General features: G+C 62.4%; 1 protein-coding gene across 1 annotated transcript; it reads right to left on the bottom strand.

Annotated features, from left to right (window-relative positions):
* Window positions 1-31: 31 nt before the first annotated feature.
* Window positions 32-22,597, bottom strand: LOC133629576 (leucine-rich repeat LGI family member 4-like; the record flags this gene model as incomplete). Its single annotated transcript, XM_062020220.1, has 9 exons — window positions 32-436; window positions 2,804-3,312; window positions 5,180-5,344; window positions 9,148-9,317; window positions 12,083-12,154; window positions 13,498-13,569; window positions 14,262-14,333; window positions 17,465-17,536; window positions 22,460-22,597. Coding segments are annotated over 9 exons (1,573 nt in total), but the record flags the coding sequence as incomplete, so codon positions are not given.
* Between the last annotated feature and the right edge of the window lie 695 nt (window positions 22,598-23,292).

Here is a 23,292-nt window from a genome sequence, read left to right as displayed (position 1 = left end):
GATGACACTCAATGTCCTTCCATGTCCCTCCATGACCCTCAGCCACCAGAACAAGACCTTGGCCACCTCCTAGGTTGACCTTTGATGTCCCTCCATGCCCCTCAGCCACCACAACGGGACCTTTTGCCATCCCTCAAGCCCCCAAGTCAGTGGTGACGTGCCTGTAGATCTGGGTGGCCCCTTTGAAGCTGGAGGCCACCAGGAAGTGCTGGTGACCCAAGGAGAGGGGGGCAAAAGCTCTGGGGGTGGGGGTCAAAAGCTCCTGGGTGGGTTCCAGGTGGCCACCAGGTCCCAGACGATAGACACGGCTCGGGGCGTAGTCGTTGCCCAAGATGACGTAACGTTGACCGGCCAATGGAAGGGGTTGGAAGACCATCGAGCCCCGAGCAGGCACCTGCTGGACCTCCCTGAACATGGAGCCCTCCCAACGCATCACCTGGGCATGGAGAGGAATGGGAAGGGTTGGGTTGGGTTGGCTTGGCTTGGCTTGGCTTGAGTTGGGATGGGTTGGGTTGGGTTGGGTTGAGTTGAGTTGAGTTGAGTTGAGTTGGGTTGGGAAGGGTTGGATTGAGTTGAGTTGAGTTGAGTTGGGTTGGGAAGGGTTGGATTGGGTGGTGAGTGTCATAAGAGTTGGGTTGAGTTGGGTTAGGTTGAGTTGGGTTGGGTTGGGTTGGGTTGGGTTGGGTTGGGTTGGTTTGAGTTGGCTTGGCTTGGCTTGAGTTGGGGTGGGTTGGGTTGAGTTGAGTTGAGTTGAGTTGAGTTGAGTTGAGTTGAGTTGGGTTGGGTTGGGAAGGGTTGGATTGGGTGGTGAGTGTAATATGAGTTGGGTTAGGTTGAGTTGGGTTGGGTTGGGTTGAATTGAGTTGGGTTGGGTTGGATTGGATTGGATTGAGTTGGATTGGATTGGGTTGGGTTGAGTTGAGTTGGATTGGGTTGGGTTGGATTGGGTTGGGTTGAGTTGGCTTGAGTTCGGGTGGGTTGGGTTGAGTTGAGTTTGGTTGGGAAGGGTTGGGTTGGGTGGTGAGTGTAATATGAGTTGGGTTAGGTTGAGTTGGGTTGGGTTGGGTTGAATTGAGTTGGGTTGGGTTGGATTGGATTGGATTGAGTTGGATTGGATTGGGTTGGGTTGAGTTGAGTTGGATTGGGTTGGGTTGGATTGGGTTGGGTTGAGTTGGCTTGAGTTCGGGTGGGTTGGGTTGAGTTGAGTTTGGTTGGGAAGGGTTGGGTTGGGTGGTGAGTGTAATATGAGTTGGGTTAGGTTGAGTTGGGTTGGGTTGGGTTGAATTGAGTTGGGTTGGGTTGGATTGGATTGGATTGAGTTGGATTGGATTGGGTTGGGTTGAGTTGAGTTGGATTGGGTTGGGTTGGGTTGGATTGGGTTGGGTTGAGTTGGCTTGAGTTCGGGTGGGTTGGGTTGAGTTGAGTTGAGTTTGGTTGGGAAGGGTTGGGTTGGGTGGTGAGTGTCATAAGAGTTGGGTTGAGTTGGGTTAGGTTGAGTTGGATTGGGTTGTGTTGGGTTGGGTTGGGTTGGGTTGAATTGGGTTGAGTTGAGTTGGTTTGGGTTGGGTTGAGCTGAGTTGGGTTGGATTGAGTTGGGCTGGGAAGGGTTGTATTGAGTTGGGTTGTTTGGGTTGGCTTGAGTTGGGTTGGGTTGGGTTGGATTGAATTGGGTTGGGAAGGGTTGGGTTGGATTGGGTTGCGTTGGGTTGAGTTGGGTTGGGTTGCATTGGGTTGAGTTGGGTTAGGTTTGGTTGGATTGGGTTGGGTTGGGTGGGGTTGGGCTGAGTTGGGTTGCATTGGGTTGAGTTGGGTTAGGTTTGATTGGATTGGGTTGGGTTAGGTGGGGTTGGATTGGGTTGGTTTGCATTGGGTTGAGTTGGGTTAGGTTTGATTGGATTGGATTGGGTTGGGAAGGGTTGAGTTGGGTTGGGTTGCATTGGGTTGGGTTGGGTTCGGTTGGGTGATGGGCATCACAGGAAGGATTGTTTGGGTGGTGGCTGTCATGGAAAGACTGGCCACCATAACCACATGGTGATGATGGTAGACCCCCATGACCCCCCACAGCCCCATGGTGATGCTGGTAGACCCCCATGGTGAAGGTGTTGACCCCCATGATGATGATGACCCCCCACAGCCCCATGGTGATGCTGGTAGACCCCCATGATGATGATGACCCCCCACAGCCCCACAGTGATGCTGGTAGACCCCCATGGTGAAGGTGTTGACCCCCATGATGATGATGACCCCCCACAACCCCATGGTGATGGTGGTAGACCCCCATGATGATGCTGACCTCCATGGTGATGATGGTTAGACCCCCATGATGATGATGATCCCCCACAACCCCACAGTGATGCTGGTAGACCCCCATGGTGAAGATGTTGACCCCCATGATGATGATGATCCCCCACAACCCCACAGTGATGCTGGTAGACCCCCATGGTGATGATGACCCCCCATAGCCCCATGGTGATGCTGGTAGACCCCCATGATGATACTGGCCCCCCACAGCCTCACGGTGATGCTGGTCGACCCCCATGGTGATGATGACCCCCCACAACCCCACGGTGATGCTGGTAGACCCCCATGGTGAAGATGTTGACCCCCATGATGATGCTGACCCCCCACAGCCCCACAATGATGCTGGTAGACCCCCACGATGCTGGTGGCCCTCCATAACCACATCACTCCAACCACCCCCCATATCCCCCAGCACTGCTGATCCCAGGATGCCAAACCCATGATGATGATGATGATGATGATGATGATGATGATGATGATGATGATTCTGGTGACCACTCACCTTGGCATCCCCCAGGAACCTGGTCAAGCAGAGGAAGACGTGTCCCCTGAGCCGGAAGTGCTTGGCAGCATAGACATCTGGCACATGGGGGATGTCGGTGTGGGGGGCAAAGGCTGCCCCACTCCACCTGTACACCAAAGGCCTCCTGGTGCCACTACAGACCACCAAGGCAGGTTGACCCCCAAGCTCCAGGAACTCCAGGTGAGTGTCTCGGTGCCAAGGTCGAAGGCTTTGGTGGGGGTAGAAACCACGTCCCCCCCACCTGAAGAGGGTGGTGGTCCCACCTTTGGAGCTATCTGCCACCCCAAGGTACCAGTGACCACCCAACCGGGCGCTGGCCACGGCGTGGGGACGCCTCAACCTCCCGTTGCCCAACGCCTGGAGACGGACGAAGCGACCACCGGGGCCACCAGCGCGGCGCCAGACGGCTGAGCCGCCCCCGAGCTGGGCCACCACCACCACCAAGGCTCCTCCCAGTTGTAAGGGGTGACAGGCCACGGGGGATGAGCCTGGAGGATGGGGGGGATAAGGGAAATGGGGGGAGTTGGGGGGTGGAAGAAGTTGGGGTTGGGTGGGGTGGTGGGGATGAGACCAAAGGGGGGTTGGGGTGGTGGGGATGAGCCCATGGAGATGTTGGGGTGATGGGGATGAGTCTGTGGGGTGATGGGGTTGGGGTGGTGGGGATGAGCCCATGGAGATGTTGGGGTGATGGGGTTGGGGTGGTGGGGATGAGACCAAAGGGATGTTGGGGTGATGGGGTTGGGGTGGTGGGGACATTGAGGTTGGGATCATGACCTCAAGGGACATTGGGGTGATGGGGATGAGCCCATGGAGATGTTGGGGTGATGGGGATGAGTCTGTGGGGACACTGGGGACATTGGGGTTGGGGAGGTGGAGCTGAGCCCATGGGGATATTGGGGTGATGGGGTTGAGTCTGTGGGGACATTGGGGTTGGGGTGATGGGGGTGAGTCCATGGAGATGTTGGGGTGATGGGGTTGGGGTGATGGGATGAGCCCATGGAGATGTTGGGGTGGTGGGGTTGGGATGGTGGGGATGAGCCCATGGGGATGTTGGGGTGGTGGGGATGAGCCCATGGAGATGTTGGGGGACATTGGGGTTGGGGTGATGGGGGTGAGCCCATGGAGATGTTGGGGTGATGGGGTTGGGGTGGTGGGGATGAACCCATGGGGATGTTGGGGTGATGGGGTTGGGGTGGTGGGGATGAGCCCATGGAGATGTTGAGGTGATGGGGATGAGCCCATGGAGATGTTGGGGTGATGAGGATGAGTCTGTGGGGACACTGGGGACATTGGGGTTGGGGTGGTGGAGCTGAGCCCATGGAGATGTTGGGGTGATGGGGTTGGGGTGATGGGGATGAGCCCATGGAGATGTTGGGATGATGGGGTTGGGGTGGTGGGGACATTGGGGTTGGGGTGGTGGGGATGAGCCCATGGAGATGTTGGGATGATGGGGTTGGGGTGGTGGGGATGAGCCCATGGAGATGTTGGGATGATGGGATGAGCCCATGGAGATGTTGGGATGATGGGGTTGGGGTGGTGGGATGAGTCTGTGGGGTGATGGGGATGAGCCCATGGGGCTGTTTCTCCTCCCCAGGTTGACTTTGGGGGTGTCTTCCCCCTCCCAGCCCGATTTTGGGGTGCTCCCTCCCCCCCAGGCTGCCTTTAGGAGGCTGTTTCTCCTCCCCAGGTTGACTTTGGGGGTCTCCCTCCCCCTCTAAATTGATTTTGGGGGTCTCCCTCCCCCTCCAGCTTTACTTTGGGGGTCTCCCTCCCCTCTAGCCCGATTTTGGGGTGCTCCCCCCCCCAGGCTGCCTTTAGGGGGCTGTTTCTCCTCCCCAGGTTGACTTTGGGGGTCTCCCTCCCTCTCTAGACCAACTTTGGGGGTCTCCCTCTCCCTCTAGCCTGATTTTGGGGGTCTCCCTCCCCTCTAGACCAACTTTGGGAGTCTCCCTCCCCTCTAGCCCAATTTTGGGGTGCTCCCTCCCCCCCAGGCTGCCTTTAGGGGGCTGTTTCTCCTCCCCAGGTTGACTTTGGGGGTCTCCCTCCCTCTCTAGACTGATTTTGGGGTGCTCCCTCCCCCCAGGCTGCCTTTAGGGGGCTGTTTCTCCTCCCCAGGTTGACTTTGGGGGTCTCCCTCCCCCTCTAGACCAACTTTGGGGGTGTCCCTCCCCCTCTAGACCAATTTTGGGGTGCTCCCTCCCCCCCAGGTCGATTTTGGGGGTGTTTTTTCCCCTCCCAGGTTGACTTTGGGGGTCTCCCTCCCCCTCTAAATTGATTTTGGGGGTCTCCCTCCCCTCTAGCCCGATTTTGGGGTGCTCCCTCCCCCCCAGGCTGTTTTGGGGGGCTGTTTCTCACCATTGATGACGGTGGGAGCTCGGAACCTCCCGGCCAGTTGATCCCACTCCAGGATGGCACAAGAACCAGCAAAGGGCTGTGCCAGGACCACCCCTGGCTGCCCCCCCAGGGCAAAGGGCTCTGCTGCCAGCGAGGAGAAGGGCAGGGACTGGAAGGGACGAAGCTCTGGGGGGGGGAAAACACCCCCCACACCCCCAAAATCAACCTCTGGGGGTTGGGAAAGGGAGGGGGTCCTGAGTGGGGGACCCCAAAAGGGATTGGAGGGGGGTTAGGGAGGGGAGGAGGGGGGTTGGGGGGGGTTTGGGGGGGTTTGGGGGGCTTTAGAGGGGGTTTGAGGGGCTTTAGGGGGGGTTTGAGGGGGTTTGGGGGGCTTTGGGGGGCAGATGAGGGGGTGTGGGGGGGCTTTAGGGGGGATTTGAGGGGGTTTGGGGGTGTTTGTGGGGCTTTAGGGGGATTTGAGGGGGTTTGGGGGGCTTTAGGGGGGGGTTGGGGGGGTTTATGGGGGGTTTGAGGGGGTTTTGGGGGCTTTGGGGGCAGATGAGGGGGTTTGGGGGGGCTTTAGGGGGAATTGAGGGGGTTTGGGGGTGTTTGGGGGGCTTTGGGGGGCAGATGAGGGGGTTGGGGGGGCTTTAGGGGGGATTTGGGGGGGCTTTAGGGGGCTTTGGGGTAGCTTTGGGGGGGGTTGAGGGAGTCTGAGGAGTGTTTAAGGGGAGTTTGGGGGTGTTTAGGGGGGTTTGAGGGGGTTTGGGGGGGCTTTAGGGGGGATTTGGGGGTGTTTGGGGGGGTTTGGGGGGGTTGTTGCCAGCGAGGAGAAGGGCAGGGACTGGAAGGGACGAAGCTCTGGGGGGGTAAAACACCCCTCACACCCCCAAAATCAACCTCTGGGGGTTGGGAAAGGGAGGGGGTCCTGAGTGGGGGACCCCAAAAGGGATTGGAGGGGGGTTAGGGAGGGGAGGAGGGGGGTTGGGGGGGGGGGGTTGAGGGGGTTTGGGGGTGTTTGAGGGGGTTGGGGGGCAGATGAGGGGGTGTTTGGGGGCTTTAGGGGGGGTTTGGGGGGCTTTTGGGGGCAGATGAGGGGGTTTGGGGGGGCTTTAGGGGGGATTTGAGGGGGTTTGGGGGTGTTTGGGGGGCTTTGAGGGGCAGATGAGGGTGTTTGGGGGAGCTTTAGAGGGGGTTGAGGGGGTTTGGGAGTGTTTGGGGGGCTTTGAGGGGCAGATGAGGGGGTTTGGGGGTGTTTGGGGGGGCTTTAGGGGGATTTGAGGGGGTTTGGGGGGCTTTAGGGGGATTTGAAGGGGTTTGGGGGGGCTTTGAGGGGGTTTGGGGGTGTTTGGGGGGGCTTTAGGGGGATTTGAGGGGGTTTGGGGGGCTTTAGGGGGGGTTTGGGGGGGTTTAGGGGGGGTTTGAGGGGGTTTGGGGGGCTTTGGGGGCAGATGAGGGGGTTTGGGGGGGCTTTAGGGGGAATTGAGGGGGTTTGGGGGTGTTTGGGGGGCTTTGGGGGGCAGATGAGGGGTTTGGGGGGGCTTTAGGGGGATTTGGGGGGGCTTTAGGGGGCTTTGGGGTAGCTTTGGGGGGGGTTGAGGGAGTTTGAGGAGTGTTTAAGGGGAGTTTGGGGGTGTTTAGGGGGGTTTGAGGGGGTTTGGGGGGGCTTTAGGGGGGATTTGGGGGTGTTTGGGGGGGTTTGGGGGGGTTGTTGCCAGCGAGGAGAAGGGCAGGGACTGGAAGGGACGAAGCTCTGGGGGGGGTAAAACACCCCCCACACCCCCAAAATCAACCTCTGGGGGTTGGGAAAGGGAGGGGGTCCTGAGTGGGGGACCCCAAAAGGGATTGGAGGGGGGTTAGGGAGGGGAGGAGGGGGGTTGGGGGGGGCTTTGGGAGGGTTTGGGGGGGTTTGGGGGCCTTTAGAGGGGGTTTGGGGGGGCTTTAGGGGGGGTTTGGGGGACTTTAGAGGGGAGTTGAGGGGGTTTGGGGGGCTTTAGGGAGATGTTGAGGGGGTTTGGGGGGATTTAGGGGAGGTTTGAGGGGGTTTGGGGGATTTAGGGGGGCGTTGAGGGGGTTTGGGGGGCTTTAGAGGAGGTTTGGGGGGACTTTGGGAGGATTTGGGGGGGTTTGGGGGGGTTTAGGGGGGAGTTGAGGGGGGGTTGGGAGTCTTTAGGGGGGTTTGAGGGGATTTGGGGGGCTTTAGGGGTGCGTTGGGGGGGCTTTAGGGGGATTTGGGGGGCTTTAGGGGTGCTTTGGAGGGGCTTTAGGGGGATTTGGGGGGCTTTAGGGGGGGTTTGAGGGGGTTTGGGGGGCTTTGGGGGACAGATGAGGGGGTTTGGGGGGCCTTTAGGGGGGATTTGAGGGGGGTTGGGGGTGTTAGGGGGGCTTTAGGGGGGGTTGAGGGGGTTTGGGGGTGCTTAGATGGGGTTTGGGGGTGTTTTGGGGCTGTTTTAGGGGTGTCTGGTGGGGTTTGGGGGTGCTTTGGGGCTGTTTTGGGGCTGTTTTAGGGGTGTCTGGTGGGTTTGGGGTTGTCTGCTGGGGTTTGGGGGTGCTTTGGGGCTGTTTTGGGGCTGTTTTAGGGATGTCTGGAGGGGTTTGAGGGTGTTTTGGGGGTGTCTGGTGGGATTTGGGGGTGTCTGCTGGGGTTTGGGGGTGCTTTGGGGCTGTTTTGGGGCTGTTTTAGGGGTGTCTGCTGGGGTTTGGGGGTGTCTGGTGGGATTTGGGGTGTTTAGGGGGGTTGGGAGGTTTTGGGGGTGTCTGCTGGGGTTTGGGGATGTCTGGTGGGGTTTGGGGGTGCTTTGGGGCTGTTTTGGGGCTGTTTTAGGGGTGTCTGGTGGGGTTTGGGGGTGTTTTGGGGGTGCTTAGGTGGGGGTTGGGAGGTTTTGGGGGTGTCTGGTGGGGTTTGGGGGTGTCTGGTGGGATTTGGGGGTGCTTAGGCGGGGTTTGGGGGTGCTTTGGGGCTGGTTTGGGGCTGTTTTAGGGGTGTCTGGTGGGGTTTGGGGGTGCTTTGGGGCTGTTTTGGGGCTGTTTTAGGGGTGTCTGGTGGGGTTTGGGGGTGTTTTGGGGGTGCTTAGGTGGGGGTTGGGAGGTTTTGGGGGTGTCTGGTGGGGTTTGGGGGTGTCTGCTGGGGTTTGGGGGTGCTTAGGCGGGGTTTGGGGGTGCTTTGGGGCTGTTTTGGGGCTGTTTTAGGGGTGTCTGGAGGGGTTTGGGGGTGTCTGCTGGGGTTTGGGGGTGCTTAGGTGGGATTTGGGGGTGTTTAGGGGGGATTGGGAGGTTTTGGGGGTGTCTGGTGGGGTTTGGGGGTGCTTTGGGGGCTGTTTTGGGGTTCCTTAGGTGGGATTTGGGGGGTTTGGAGGTGTCTGGTGGGGTTTGGGGGTGCTTTGGGGGTGTCTGGAGGGGTTTGGGGGTGCTTAGGTAGGGTTTGGGGTGTTTAGGGGGGATTGGGAGGTTTTTGGGGGTGTCTGCTGGGGTTTGGGGGTGCTTAGGTGGGGTTTGGGGCTGTTTTGGGGGTGTCTGGTGGGATTTGGGGGTGTCTGCTGGGGTTTGGGGGTGCTTTGGGGCTGTTTTGGGGCTGTTTTAGGGGTGTCTGCTGGGGTTTGGGGGTGTCTGGTGGGATTTGGGGTGTTTAGGGGGGTTGGGAGGTTTTGGGGGTGTTTTGGGGGTGCTTAGGTGGGGGTTGGGAGGTTTTGGGGGTGTCTGGTGGGGTTTGGGGGTGTCTGCTGGGGTTTGGGGGTGCTTTGGGGCTGTTTTGGGGCTGTTTTAGGGGTGTCTGCTGGGGTTTGGGGGTGTTTTGGGGGTGCTTAGGTGGGGGTTGGGAGGTTTTGGGGGTGTCTGGTGGGGTTTGGGGGTGTCTGGTGGGGTTTGGGGGTGTCTGCTGGGGTTTGGGGGTGCTTAGGCGGGGTTTGGGGGTGCTTTGGGGCTGTTTTGGGGCTGTTTTAGGGGTGTCTGGAGGGGTTTGGGGGTGCTTTGGGGCTGTTTTGGGGCTGTACCTGAGGTCAGGCAGTGAAAGTCCCTGAGCTGCAGCTGTGCCAGGGGGGTGTCCCGGTGTTTGGGGGGTCCCCAGCACGTTCCCAGTTCCGTGGGGGGGCCTGTACTGGTCAACCAGTTCACCAACCAGCGCAGGCCACAGTCGCACTGGAAGGGGTTCCCACGGAGGTCCCTGACACCCCCAAACCCATCCCCCAGCACCCCAACGTCAGGTGGGCTCCCCAGTTCCCTCCCAGTACCTCCCAGTGCCTCCCAGTACCTCCCAGTGCCCCCAGTGCCTCCCATGTCCTTCAGTGCCTCCCAGTCTCTCCCAGTGCCTCCCATGTCCTTCAGTGCCTCCCAGTCTCTCCCAGTAACCCAGTGCCTCCCAGTGCCTCCCAGTACCTCACAGTACCTCCCAGTGCCTCCCAGTGCTCCTCAGTGCCTCCCAGTCTCTCCCAGTACCCCAGTGCCTCCCATGTTCCCCAGTACCTCCCAGTGCCCTCCCAGTGCGTCCCAGTCTCTCCCAGTACCTCCCAGTGCCTCCCAGTGCCTCCCAGTGCCTCCCAGTGCCCCCAGTGCCTCCCAGTGCCTCCCAGTGCCCTCCAGTGCCTCCCAGTGCCTCCCAGTGCCTCCCAGTATCTCCCAGTGCCTCCCAGTGCCTCCCAGTGCCCCCAGTACCTCCCAGTGCCTCCCAGTACCTCCCAGTCTCTCCCAGTACCTCCCAGTACCTCCCAGTCTCTCCCAGTGCCTCCCAGTACCTCCCAGTCTCTCCCACTGCCTCCCAGTACCTCCCAGTACCTCCCAGTGCTTCCCAGTACCCCCCAGTCCCTCACAGTACCTCACAGTACCTCCCAGTGTCCCCCAGTGCCCCCCAGTACCTCCCAGTGTCCCCCAGTACCTCCCATGTCCCCTAGTACCTCCCAGTGTCCCCCAGTGCCTCCCAGTGCCCCCCAGTCCCTCCCAGTACCTCACAGTACCTCCCAGTGCCCTCCAGTACCTCCCAGTGCCTCCAGTGCCTCCCAGTGCCCCCAGTACCTCCCATGTCCTTCAGTGCCTCCCAGTCTCTCCCAGTAACCCAGTACCTCCCAGTGCCTCCCAGTGCCTCCCAGTCTCTCCCAGTACCTCCCAATGCTCCCCAGTGCCTCCCAGTACCTCCCAGTGTCCCCCAGTGCCTCCCAGTACCTCCCAGTGCCTCCCAGTGCCCCCCAGTGCCTCCCAGTGCCTCCCAGTGCCTCCCAGTCTCTCCCAGTCTCTCCCAGAGCCCCCAGTACCTCCCAGTGCCTCCCAGTGCCTCCCAGTACCTCCCAGTGCCTCCCAGTCTCTCCCAGTACTTCCCAATGCTCCCCAGTGCCTCCCAGTACCTCCCAGTGCCCTCCAGCACCTCCCAGTCTCTCCCAGTACCTCCCAGTGCCCCTCCGTACCTCCCATGTTCCCCAGTACCTCCCAGTGCCCCCCAGTGCCTCCCAGTGCCTCCCAAAACCTCCCGTGTTCCCCAGTACCTCCCAGTGCCCTCCCAGTGCCCCCCAGTGCCTCCCAGTACCTCCCATGTCCCCCAGTACCTCCCATGTCCTTCAGTGCCTCCCAGTCTCTCCCAGTAACCCAGTGCCTCCCAGTGCCTCCCAGTACCTCACAGTACCTCCCAGTACCTCCCAGTGCCTCCCAGTCTCTCCCAGTGCCCCTCAGTGCCCCCCAGTGTCCCCCAGTACCTCACAGTACCTCCCAGTGTCTCCCAGTGCCCCTCAGTGCCTCCCAGTCTCTCCCAGTACCCCAGTGCCTCCCATGTTCCCCAGTACCTCCCAGTGCCCTCCCAGTGCGTCCCAGTCTCTCCCAGTACCTCCCAGTGCCTCCCAGTGCCTCCCAGTGCCTCCCAGTGCCCCCAGTACCTCCCAGTGCCTCCCAGTCTCTCCCAGTGCCTCCCAGTACCTCCCAGTCTCTCCCAGTACCTCCCAGTACCTCCCAGTCTCTCCCACTGCCTCCCAGTACCTCCCAGTACCTCCCAGTGCTTCCCAGTGCCCCCCAGTCCCTCCCAGTACCTCACAGTACCTCCCAGTGTCCCCCAGTGCCCCCCAGTACCTCCCAGTGTCCCCCAGTACCTCCCATGTCCCCTAGTACCTCCCAGTGCCTCCCAGTGCCCCCCAGTCCCTCCCAGTACCTCACAGTACCTCCCAGTGCCCTCCAGTACCTCCCAGTACCTCCCAGTGCCCCTCAGTACCTCCCAGTGCCTCCCAGTCTCCCCCAATCTCTCCCAGTACCCCCCCAGTGCCCGCTGGTGTCACTCCCACTCCCTCCCAGTGCCACCCAGTGCCTCCCAGTCCCTCCCAGTGCCTCCCAGCTTCTCCCAGTCCCTCCTAATCCCTCCCAGTCCCTCCTAATCCCTCCCAGTCCCTCCCAGTGCCTCCCAGTGCCTCCCAGTGTCACCCAGTGCCTCCCAGTACCTCCCATATCCCCCAGTACCTCCCAGTCCCTCCCAGTGCCTCCCAGTGCCTCCCAGTGTCACCCAGTGCCTCCCAGTACCTCCCATATCCCCCAGTACCTCCCAGTCCCTCCCAGTGACTCCCAGTGCCCCCAGTACCTCCCAGTTTCCTCCAATCTCTCCCAGTGCCTCCCAGTACCTCCCAGTGCCCCCCAGTACCTCCCAGTGCCTCCCAGTACCTCCCAGTGCCCCCCAGTACCTCCCAGTCCCTCCCAGTGCCTCCCAGTACCTCCCAGTGCCTCCCAGTCTCTCACAGTGCCTCCCAGTGCCTCCCAGTGTCCCCCAGTACCTCCCAGTCTCCCCCAATCCCTCCCAGTACACCCCCAGTGCCCGCTGGTCTCCCTCCCACTCCCTCCCAGTGCCACCCAGTCCCTCCTAGTCCCTCCCAGTCCCTCCCAGTACCCCTCCCAGTGCCCCCAGTGCCTCTCAGCCCCTCCCAGTACCCCTCCCAGTACCCCCCAGTGCCTCCCAGTGTCACCCACAGCTGTGTCAGCGTCTCCAGCCCCTGGAAGAGGCCCCGGGGCAGCGTCTCCAGCCCGTTGTTGGCCAAACTCCTGTGGGGACACCCCAGGCTGTTCCCAGTATGCCCCAGTATGCCCCAGTATGTCCCAGTATGTCCCCAGGGTGCCCCAGGACATCCCAAGGGCTGTTCCCAGTGCCCCCAGTATGCCCCAGTATGTCCCACTATGTCCCCAGGGTGCCCCAGGACATCCCAAGGGCTGTTCCCAGTGCCCCCAGTATGCCCCAGTATGTCCCACTATGTCCCCAGGGTGCCCCAGGACACCCCAAGGGCTGTTCCCAGTGCCCCCAGTATGCCCCAGTATGCCCCAGTATGCCCCAGTATGTCCCCAGGGTGCCCCAGGACATCCCAAGGACTGTTCCCAGTGCCCCCAGTATGCCCCAGTATGCCCCAGTATGTCCCAGTATGTCCCAGTATGTCCCCAGGGTGCCCCAGGACATCCCAAGGGCTGTTCCCAGTGCCCCCAGTATGCCCCAGTATGCCCCGGTATGTCCCCAGGGTGCCCCAGGACAACCCCAGGGCTGCTCCCAGTGCCCCCAGTATGCCCCAGTATGCCCCAGTATGTCCCAGTATGTCCCCAGGGTGCCCCAGGACATCCCCAGGGCTGTTCCCAGTGCCCCCAGTATGCCCCAGTATGTCCCAGTATGTCCCAGTATGTCCCAGTATGTCCCCAGGGTGCCCCAGGACATCCCAAGGGCTGTTCCCAGTGCCCCCAGTATGCCCCAGTATGTCCCAGTATGTCCCCAGGGTGTCCCAAGACATACCCAGGGCCATTCCCAGTGTATCCAGTGTATCCCAGTATATCCCAGTATGTCCCAGTATATCCCAGTATGTCCCAGTATGTCCCCAGGGTGCCCCAGTATGTTCCCAGGGCTGTTCCCAGTGTCCCCAGTATGTCCCAGTATATCCCAGGGGGTCCCCAGGGCTGTTCCCAGTGCCCCCAGTATGCCCCAGTATATCCCAGGGGGTCCCCAGGGCTGTTCCCAGTGCCCCCAGTATGTCCCAGTATATCCCAGGGGGTCCTCAGGGCTGTTCCCAGTGCCCCCAGTATGTCCCAGTATATCCCAGGGGGTCCTCAGGGCCGTTCCCAGTGCTCCCAGTATGCCCCAGTATGCCCCAGTATGTCCCAGTATACCCCAGGAGGTCCCCAGGGCCGTTCCCAGTGCCCCCAGTATATCCCAGTATGTCCCAGTATATCCCAGGGAGTCCCCAGGGCTGTTCCCAGTGCCCCCAGTATGTCCCAGTATGCCCCAATATGCCCCAGGGCTGTCCCCAGGGCTGTTCCCAGTGCCCCCAGTATGCCCCAGTATATCCCAGGGTGTCCCCAGGGCCATTCCCAGTGCTCCCAGTATGCCCCAGTATGTCCCAGTGTCTCACAGGTAGAGCAGCCCCCGCAGCCCCCGCAGCGCCGCCGCCGAGATCGACCCCACGGTGTTGTCCTCGATGAACCTGGGGAGGGACATCCCAGTGCTCCCAGTGCTCCCAGTGCCTCCCAGTGCTGCCTCCCAGTGCTCCCAGTGCTCCCAGTGCTCCCAGTGCCCCCAGTACCTCCCAGTGCCTTCCAGTACCTCCGAGTATCTCCCAGTACCTCCCAATGTCCCCAGTAAATCCCAGTACCTCCCAGTGCCTCCCAGTACCTCCCAGTGCCCCCAGTACATCCCAGTACATCCCAGTACATCCCAGTGCCCCCAGTGCCTCCCAGTGCCTCCCAGTACCTCCCAGTGCCCCCAGTGCCTCCAGTACCCCCCAGTGCCTCCCAGTGTCCCCAGTACCTCCCAATGCCTCCCAGTACCTCCCAGTACATCCCAGTGCCTCCCACTGCCCCCAGTACCCCCCAGTGCCTCCCAGTGCCCCCAGTACATCCCAGTACCTCCCAGTGTCCCCAGTACCTCCCAGTGCCTCCCAGTGCCTCCCAGTACCTCCCAGTACATCCCAGTACATCCCAGTACCTCCCAGTGCCCCCAGTCCCTCCCAGTCCCCTCCCAGTGCCTCCCAGACTCTCCCAGTGCCTCCCAGTCCCTTCCAGTGCCTGCTGGTGTCCCTCCCAGTGCCTCCCAGTGCCCTCCCAGTCCCTCCCAGTGCCTCCCAGTCCCCTCCCAGTCCCTCCCAGTGCCTCCCAGTGCCTCCCAGTATCCCCTCACAGATACTCCAGCAGCACCAGCCCAGCGAAGGCGCCGTCCCCGATGGTCCCCAAACGGCCGGCACTGACCAACCTGTGGGGACACCAGTGGGGACCTTGGGGACACCTTGGGGACACCTTGGAGACACTGAGTGGACCTTGGGGACACCTTGGGGACACCTTGGGGACATTGGGGACACCTTGGGGACACTGCAGGGACCTTGAGGACATTGGGGACACCATGAGGGGACCTTGGGGACACCTTGAGGACGTTGGGGACACACTGGGGACACCATGAGGAGACCTTGGGGACACAGTTGGGACCTTGGGGACACCTTGGGGACATTGGGGACACACTGGGGACACCATGAGGGGACCTTGGGGACACCATGAGGGGACCTTGGGGACACCTTGGGGACATTGGGGACACCATGAGGGGACCTTGGGGACACAGTTGGGACCTTGGGGACACCTTGGGGACATTGGGGACACCATGAGGGGACCTTGGGGACACTGTGGGGACACCTTGGGGACACCTTGGGGACACGTTGGGGACACGTTGGGGACACCCTGGGGACAGGTTGGGGACAGGTTGGGGACACCCTGGGGACAGGTTGGGGACGTTGGGGACAGGTTGGGGACACGTTGGGGACACGTTGGGGACACGTTGGGGACGTTGGGGACAGGTTGGGGACAGGTTGGGGACACCCTGGGGACAGGTTGGGGACATTGGGGACAGGTTGGGGACAGGTTGGGGACGTTGGGGACAGGTTGGGGACATTGGGGACAGGTTGGGGACGTTGGGGATGTTGGGGACAGGTTGGGGACAGGTTGGGGACAGGTTGGGGACAGGTTGGGGACACCCTGGGGACAGGTTGGGGACAGGTTGGGGACAGGTTGGGGACATGTTGGGGACACGTTGAGGACAGGTTGGGGACACGTTGGGGACACGTTGGGGACACGTTGGGGACATTGGGGACGTTGGGGACAGGTTGGGGACAGGTTGGGGACACCCTGGGGACAGGTTGGGGACAGGTTGGGGACAGGTTGGGGACAGGTTGGGGACACCCTGGGGACAGGTTGGGGACAGGTTGGGGACAGGTTGGGGACACGTTGGGGACAGGTTGGGGACAGGTTGGGGACACCCTGGGGACACGTTGGGGACAGGTTGGGGACGTTGGGGACAGGTTGGGGACGTTGGGGACAGGTTGGGGACAGGTTGGGGACACCCTGGGGACCTTGGGGACACTGTGGGGACCTTGGGGACCTTGGGGACACCTTGGGGACAGGCTGGGGACAGGTTGGGGACAGGTTGGGGACAGGTTGGGGACACCCTGGGGACAGGTTGGGGACAGGTTGGGGACACCCTGGGGACCTTGGGGACACTGTGGGGACCTTGGGGACCTTGGGGACCCTGGGGACAGGTTGGGGACAGGTTGGGGACAGGTTGGGGACAGGTTGGGGACATTGGGGATGTTGGGGACAGGTTGGGGACAGGTTGGGGACATTGGGGACATTGGGGACAGGTTGGGGACATGTTGGGGACATTGGGGACAGGTTGGGGACATGTTGGGGACAAGTTGGGGACACGTTGGGGACACCCTGGGGACAGGTTGGGGACAGGTTGGGGACAGGTTGGGGACAGGTTGGGGACAAGTTGGGGACACCCTGGGGACAGGTTGAGGACAGGTTGGGGACAGGTTGGGGACAGGCTGGGGACAGGTTGGGGACATTGGGGACACGTTGGGGACGTTGGGGACACCCTGGGGACAGGTTGGGGACAGGTTGGGGACAGGTTGGGGACAGGTTGGGGACGTTGGGGACACGTTGGGGACAGGTTGGGGACAGGTTGGGGACATTGGGGACAGGTTGGGGACACGTTGGGGACAGGTTGGGGACGTTGGGGACACGTTGGGGACGTTGGGGACGTTGGGGACAGGTTGGGGACAGGTTGGGGACACCCTGGGGACAGGTTGGGGACAGGTTGGGGACGTTGGGGACACGTTGGGGACAGGTTGGGGACAGGTTGGGGACAGGTTGGGGACAAGTTGGGGACACCCTGGGGACAGGTTGGGGACAGGTTGGGGACGTTGGGGACAGGTTGGGGACGTTGGGGACAGGTTGGGGACAAGTTGGGGACATGTTGGGGACAGGTTGGGGACAGGTTGGGGACATGTTGGGGACATGTTGGGGACACGTTGGGGACAGGTTGGGGACAGGTTGGGGACATTGGGGACAGGTTGGGGACAGGTTGGAGACAGGTTGGGGACAGGTTGGGGACAGGTTGGGGACAGGTTGGGGACATTGGGGACGTTGGGGACAGGTTGGAGACAGGTTGGGGACAGGTTGGGGACAGGTTGGGGACAGGTTGGGGACAGGTTGGGGACATTGGGGACGTTGGGGACAGGTTGGAGACAGGTTGGGGACAGGTTGGGGACAGGTTGGGGACAGGTTGGGGACACGTTGGGGACAGGTTGGGGACAGGTTGGGGACATTGGGGACAGGTTGGGGACAGGTTGGAGACAGGTTGGGGACAGGTTGGGGACAGGTTGGGGACAGGTTGGGGACATTGGGGACGTTGGGGACAGGTTGGAGACAGGTTGGGGACAGGTTGGGGACAGGTTGGGGACAGGTTGGGGACATTGGGGACGTTGGGGACAGGTTGGGGACAGGTTGGAGACAGGTTGGGGACAGGTTGGGGACAGGTTGGGGACAGGTTGGGGACACGTTGGGGACAGGTTGGGGACAGGTTGGGGACACCCTGGGGACAGGTTGGGGACATTGGGGACAGGTTGGGGACAGGTTGGGGACATTGGGGATGTTGGGGACAGGTTGGGGACAGGTTGGGGACATTGGGGACACGTTGGGGACACCCTGGGGACAGGTTGGGGACAGGTTGGGGACAGGTTGGGGACACCCTGGGGACAGGTTGGGGACAGGTTGGGGACACCCTGGGGACCTTGGGGACCTTGGGGACGTTGGGGACAGGTTGGGGACATGTTGGGGACACGTTGGGGACAGGTTGGGGACAGGTTGAGGACACGTTGGGGACACGTTGGGGACACGTTGGGGACAGGTTGGGGACAGGTTGGGGACACCCTGGGGACCTTGGGGACACTGTGGGGACCTTGGGGACCTTGGGGACGTTGGGGACAGGTTGGGGACATGTTGGGGACACGTTGGGGACAGGTTGGGGACAGGTTGGGGACAGGTTGGGGACCTTACAGCAGCTGCAGGGCCGGGGTGTCACGGAAGCTGCCCTCGGCCAGGACATCGACGTGCCAGCGCACCAGGGACCTGCACAACGGGGCCAAACTGGGCCAAACTGGGCCAGACTGGGGTTAGACTGGGATAAACTGGGTCAGACTGGGGTTAGACTGGTGTTAGACTGGGCTAAACTGGGTCAAACTGGTGTTAGACTGGTGTCAGACTGGTGTTAGACTGGGCTAAACTGGGTCAAACTGGTGTTAGACTGGGCTAAACTGGTGTTAGACTGGGCTAAACTGGGTCAAACTGGTGTTAGACTGGGCTAAACTGGTGTTAGACTGGGCTAAACTGGGACAGACTGGGCCAAACTGGGCCAAACTGGGCCAAACTGGGCCAGACTGGTGTTAGACTGGGCCAAATTGGTGTCAGACTGGGATAAACTGGGTCAAACTGGGCCAAACTGGTGCAAAATAGTGTCAGACTGGGCCAGACTGGTGTCAGACTGGGATAAACTGGGCCAGACTGGTGTCAGACTGGGCCAAACTGGGGTTAGACTGGGCCAGACTGGTGTCGGACTGGGATAAACTGGGACAGACTTGGCCAAACTGGGCCAAACTGGGCCAGACTGGTGTCAGACTGGGATAAACTGGGCCAGACTGGTGTCAGACTGGTGTTAGACTGGGCCAAACTGGGCCAGACTGGTGTTAGACTGGGCCAGACTGGTGTTAGACTGGTTCAAACTGGGCCAAACTGGGCCAGACTGGTGTTAGACTGGGCCAAACTGGTGTTAGACTGGTACAAACTGGGCCAAACTGGGCCAGACTGGTGTTAGACTGGGCCAAACTGGTGTTAGACTGGGCCAGACTGGGCCAGACTGGTGTCAGACTGGGCCAAACTGGTGTTAGACTGGTTCAAACTGGGTCAAACTGGGCCAGACTGGTGTCAGACTGGGCCAAACTGGGGTTAGACTGGGCCAGACTGGTGTCAGACTGGGATAAACTGGGCCAGACTGGGGTTAGACTGGGCCAGACTGGGGTTAGACTGGGCCAAACTGGTGTTAGACTGGGCCAAATTGGTGTCAGACTGGGATAAACTGGGACAGACTGGGCCAAACTGGGCCAGACTGGTGTTAGACTGGGCCAGACTGGGATAAACTGGGCCAGACTGGTGTCAGACTGGTGTTACACTGGGCCAAACTGGGCCAGACTGGTGTCAGACTGGGCCAAACTGGTGTTAGACTGGTTCAAACTGGGCCAGACTGGGCCAAACTGGGGTTAGACTGGTGTCAGACTGGGATAAACTGGGCCAGACTGGTGTCAGACTGGTGTTAGACTGGGCCAAACTGGTGTTAGACTGGTTCAAACTGGGCCAGACTGGGCCAAACTGGGGTTAGACTGGTGTCAGACTGGGCCAAACTGGTGTTAGACTGGGCCAAACTGGTGTCAGACGGGGCCAAACTGGGCCAGATTGGTGTCAGACTGGGATAAACTGGGCCAGACTGGTGTCAGACTGGGCCAAACTGGTGTCAGACTGGGCCAAACTGGTGTTAGACTGGGCCAAACTGGTGTCAGACGGGGCCAAACTGGGCCAGATTGGTGTCAGACTGGGATAAACTGGGCCAGACTGGGGTTAGACTGGGATAAACTGGGACAGACTGGGCCAAATTGGGCCAGACTGGTGTTAGACTGGGTGGAGGGGTCCCTAAGGGGGGTCTGGGGAGGGGGGGGGGTCCCATGGGTGGGGGGTCCCGGGGGGGTCTGGGGGGGTCCCAGGGGGTCTCTGGGGGGGGGTCCCATGGGTGGGGGTGTCCCAAAGGGGGGTCTGGGGGGGGGTCCCATGGGTGGGGGGTCCCCAGGGGGGGTCCCATGGGTGGGGGGGGTCCCATGGGTGGGGGGTCCCAGGGGGGTCCCGGGGGGGCTCTGGGGGGTCCCATGGGTGGAGGGTCCCCAAGGGGGATATGGGGGGGGTCCCATGGGTGGGGGGTCCCAGGGGGGTCCCATGGGTGGGGGTCCCGTGGGGGGGGGTCTCAATGGGTTAAAGGGGGGGGTCCCATAGATTGGGGGGGGTCCAAGGGGGGATCCCATTGGTGGGGGGGTCCCATGGGTGGGGGTCCCAGGGGGTCCCATGGGTGGGGGTCCCAAGGGGGGGGTCTCAAGGGGTTAAAGGGGGGGGTCCCATAGATTGGGGGGTCCAAGGGGGGTCCCATGGGTGGGGGTCCCGTGGGGGGGGGTCTCAATGGGTTAAAGGGGGGATCCCATGGGTGGGGGTCCCAGGGGGGGTTCTCGGGGGGTCCCATGGGTGGGGGTCCCATGGGGGGGGCTCAGGGTGGGGGTTCCCATGGGTGGGGGTCTCAAGGGGTTAAAGGGGGGGTCCCATGCTTGGGGGGGCTCCAGGGGGGGATCCCATGGGTGGGGGGTCCCAGGAGGGGGTCTCAAGGGGTTAAATGGGGGGGTCCCATAGATTGGGGGGGCTCCAGGGTGGGGTCCCATGGGGGGGGTCTCAAGGGGTAAAATGGGGGAGGTCCCATAGATTGGGGGGGGTCCAAGGGGGGATCCCATTGGTGGGGGGGTCCCATGGGTGGGGGTCCCATGGGGGGGGTCTCAAGGGGTTAAAGGGGGGGGTCCCATGGGTGGGGGTCTCAAGGGTTAAATGGGGGGGTCCCATAGATTGGGGGGGGCTCCAGGGGGGGATCCCATTGGTGGGGGGGGGGTCCCATGGGTGGGGGTCCCATGGGGGGGGTCTCAAGGGGTTAAAGGGGGGGGGGTCCCATAGATTGGGGGGGTCCAAGGGGGATCCCATGGGTGGGGGTCCCGGGGGGGGTCTCAAGGGGTTAAAGGGGGGGTCCCATGTGTGGGGGTCCAAGGGTGTCCCATGGGTGGGGGGTCCCATGGGTGGGGGTCTCAAGGGGTTAAAGGGGGGGGGGTCCCATAGATTGGAGGGGTCCAAGGGAGATCCCATTGGTGGGGGGGTCCCATGGGTGGGGGGTCCCGGGGGGGGTCCCATGGGTGGGGGGTCCTGGGGGGGGTCTCAAGGGGTTAAAGGGGGGAGTCCCATAGATTGGGGGGGTCCAAGGGGGGTCCCATGGGTGGGGGATCCTGGGGGTGGCTCAGGGTGGGGGTTCCCCTGGGTGGGGGTCCCATGGGGGGGGGTCTCAAGGGGTTAAACGGGGGGTCCCATGAGTGGGGGGTCCCAGGGGGGGTTCTCGGGGGGTCCCATGGGTGGGGGGTCCCAGGAGGGGGTCTCAAGGGGTTAAAGGGGGGGTCCCATGCTTGGGGGGGCTCCAAGGTGGATCCCATGGGTGGGGGTCCCGGGGGGGGGTCCCATAGGGTAAAGGGGGGGTCCCATGGGTGGGGGTCTCAAGGGGTTAAATGGGGGGGGTCCCATAGATTGGGGGGGTCCAAGGGGGATCCCATTGGTGGGGGGGTCCCATGGGTGGGGGTCCCAGGAGGTCCCATGGGTGGGGGGTCCCGGGGGGGGTCTCAAGGCGTTAAAGGGGGGGGATCCCATGGGTGGGGGTCCCAGGGGGGGTTCTCGGGGGGTCCCATGGGTGGGGGGGGTCTCAATGGGTTAAAGGGGGGGTCCCATGGGTGGGGGTCCCAAGGGGGGGGTCTCAAGGGGTTAAAGGGGGGGGTCCCATAGATTGGGGGGGTCCAAGGGGGGATCCCATTGGTGGGGGGGTCCCATGGGTGGGGGTCCCGTGGGGGGGGTCTCAATGGGTTAAAGGGGGGGTCCCATGCTTGGGGGGGCTCCAAGGTGGATCCCATGGGTGGGGGGTCCCATGGGGGGGGTCCCATAGGGTAAAGGGGGGGGTCCCATGGGTGGGGGTCTCAAGGGGTTAAAAGGGGGGGGGTCCCATAGATTGGGGGGGGTCCAAGGGGGATCCCATGGGTAGGGGGGGTCCCAGGGGGGGTTCTCGGGGGGTCCCATGGGTGGGGGGTCCCATGGGGGGGGCTCAGGGTGGGGGTTCCCATGGGTGGGGGTCTCAAGGGGTTAAAGGGGGGGTCCCATGCTTGGGGGGGCTCCAGGGGGGGATCCCATGGGTGGGGGGTCCCAGGAGGGGGTCTCAAGGGGTTAAATGGGGGGGTCCCATAGATTGGGGGGGGGCTCCAGGGGGGGATCCCATGGGTGGGGGGTCCCATAGGGTAAAGGGGGGGTCCCATGCATGAGGGGGGGGTCCAGGGGAGTCCCATGGGTGGGGGTCTCAAGGGGTTAAATGGGGGGGTCCCATAGATTGGGGGGGGGGCTCCAGGGGGGGATCCCATGGGTGGGGGTCCCATAGGGTAAAGGGGGGGTCCCATGCATGAGGGGGGGTCCAGGGGGGTCCCATGGGTGGGGGTCTCAAGGGGTTAAATGGGGGGGTCCCATGCTTGGGGGGGGTCCCATGGGAGGGGGTCTCAAGGGGTTAAATGAGGGGGGGGGTCCCATAGATTGGGGAGGGTCCAGGGGGGATCCCATGGGTGGGGGGTCCCGAGGGGGGTCTCAATGGGTTAAAGGGGGATGTCCCATGGGTGGGGGTCTCAAGGGGTTAAATGGGGGGGTCCCATAGATTGGGGGGGTCCAGGGGGGGTCCCATGGGTGGGGGTCCCATAGGGTAAAGGGGGGGTCCCATGCATGAGGGGGGGCTCCAGAGGGGTCCCATAGGTGGGGGTCTCAAGGGGTTAAATGGGGGTGTCCCATGGGTGGGGGGGTCCCGAGGGGGGGGGGTCCCATGGGTGAGGGTCTCAAGGGGTTAAATGGGGGGGTCCCATGGGTGGGGGGGTCCCGAGGGGGGGGGGTCCCATGGGTGGGGGTCTCAAGGGGTTAAATGGGGGGGGTCCCATAGATTGGGGGGGTCCAGGGGGGGGTCCCATGGGTGGGGGGGATCAGGGGGGGTTCTCGGGGGGGGATCCCATGGGGGTGGGGGGGGGGCGGCTCCCACAGGAAGGTTTTGGGGGGGGGGGGGGTGTCTCATGCAATTTGGGGGGGGGGGGGTCGGGGGGGGTCTCAATTTGGGGGGGGGGTCGCATCACTCACAGCGTGGCCAGTCGAGGGGGGAACCCCCTTGGCAATCCATTCCCCCCCCCGGCACCAAGCGCTTTCCAGGTCACATTGGCACCCCCCCGGGCAGGTGGGATGAGGGGTCGACCCCCCCCGACGAAAAGTGGGGACCCCCTTAACCCCCCCCCCCAAAAAACACCCCCCCCCGGGGTACCCCCTTTATCCCCCCCCACCACCAACAGCATCAACACCAAAGGGGGGACCCCCCTCCATCCCCTTCCCACCCCCATCAAACCTCCCTTTGACCCCCCCCCAAGACACCCCCAAACTCCTCACGACCCCCCCAAACTCCTCACGACACCCCCAAACCCACCCGACCCCCCCCCACACCCCAAAACCCCCCCTGGGGACCCCCAAAAACCAACCCCCCCCCCCCAAAACCAAGCTTAAACCACTCTCCAACGCTTCTCCTTCCAACGACCCCCCCAAACTCCACCGAGCCCCCCCAAAATCAAGCGCCCCCCAAAATCAACCCCCAACCCCCCCTCAACCAACCCCCCCCCAAACCGACCCCTGAGAGCCCCCCAAAATCAGCCCCGAGCCCCAAATCAACGCCCCCCCCCCCCCCTTTTCTCTCTCTCTCCCGGCTGCGCTGTTGCCGATCGCGTTTTTGGGGGGCTCCGGGGGGTGTTTTGGGGGGTTGGGGGCGTGGCCAAGGCTCTGGGACCCCCCCCCAAAAGTGTCGGGACCCCCCCAGATCCAAAAGTGGGCGTTTCCCCCCCAAAAAAGGGACAAAGGAGCCGCTGTTGGGGTCTGGAGAGAGGCGGAGGGATGGACAAAGGGACGTTGTTTGGGGGGGGGAGGGAACT

Source organism: Colius striatus, unplaced genomic scaffold (genome assembly GCF_028858725.1).
Source record: "Colius striatus isolate bColStr4 unplaced genomic scaffold, bColStr4.1.hap1 scaffold_84, whole genome shotgun sequence".
Taxonomy (NCBI): domain Eukaryota; kingdom Metazoa; phylum Chordata; class Aves; order Coliiformes; family Coliidae; genus Colius; species Colius striatus.
The sequence above is the reverse complement of the archived record's forward strand: the minus strand, read 5'-3'. Positions and strand labels throughout refer to the sequence as shown.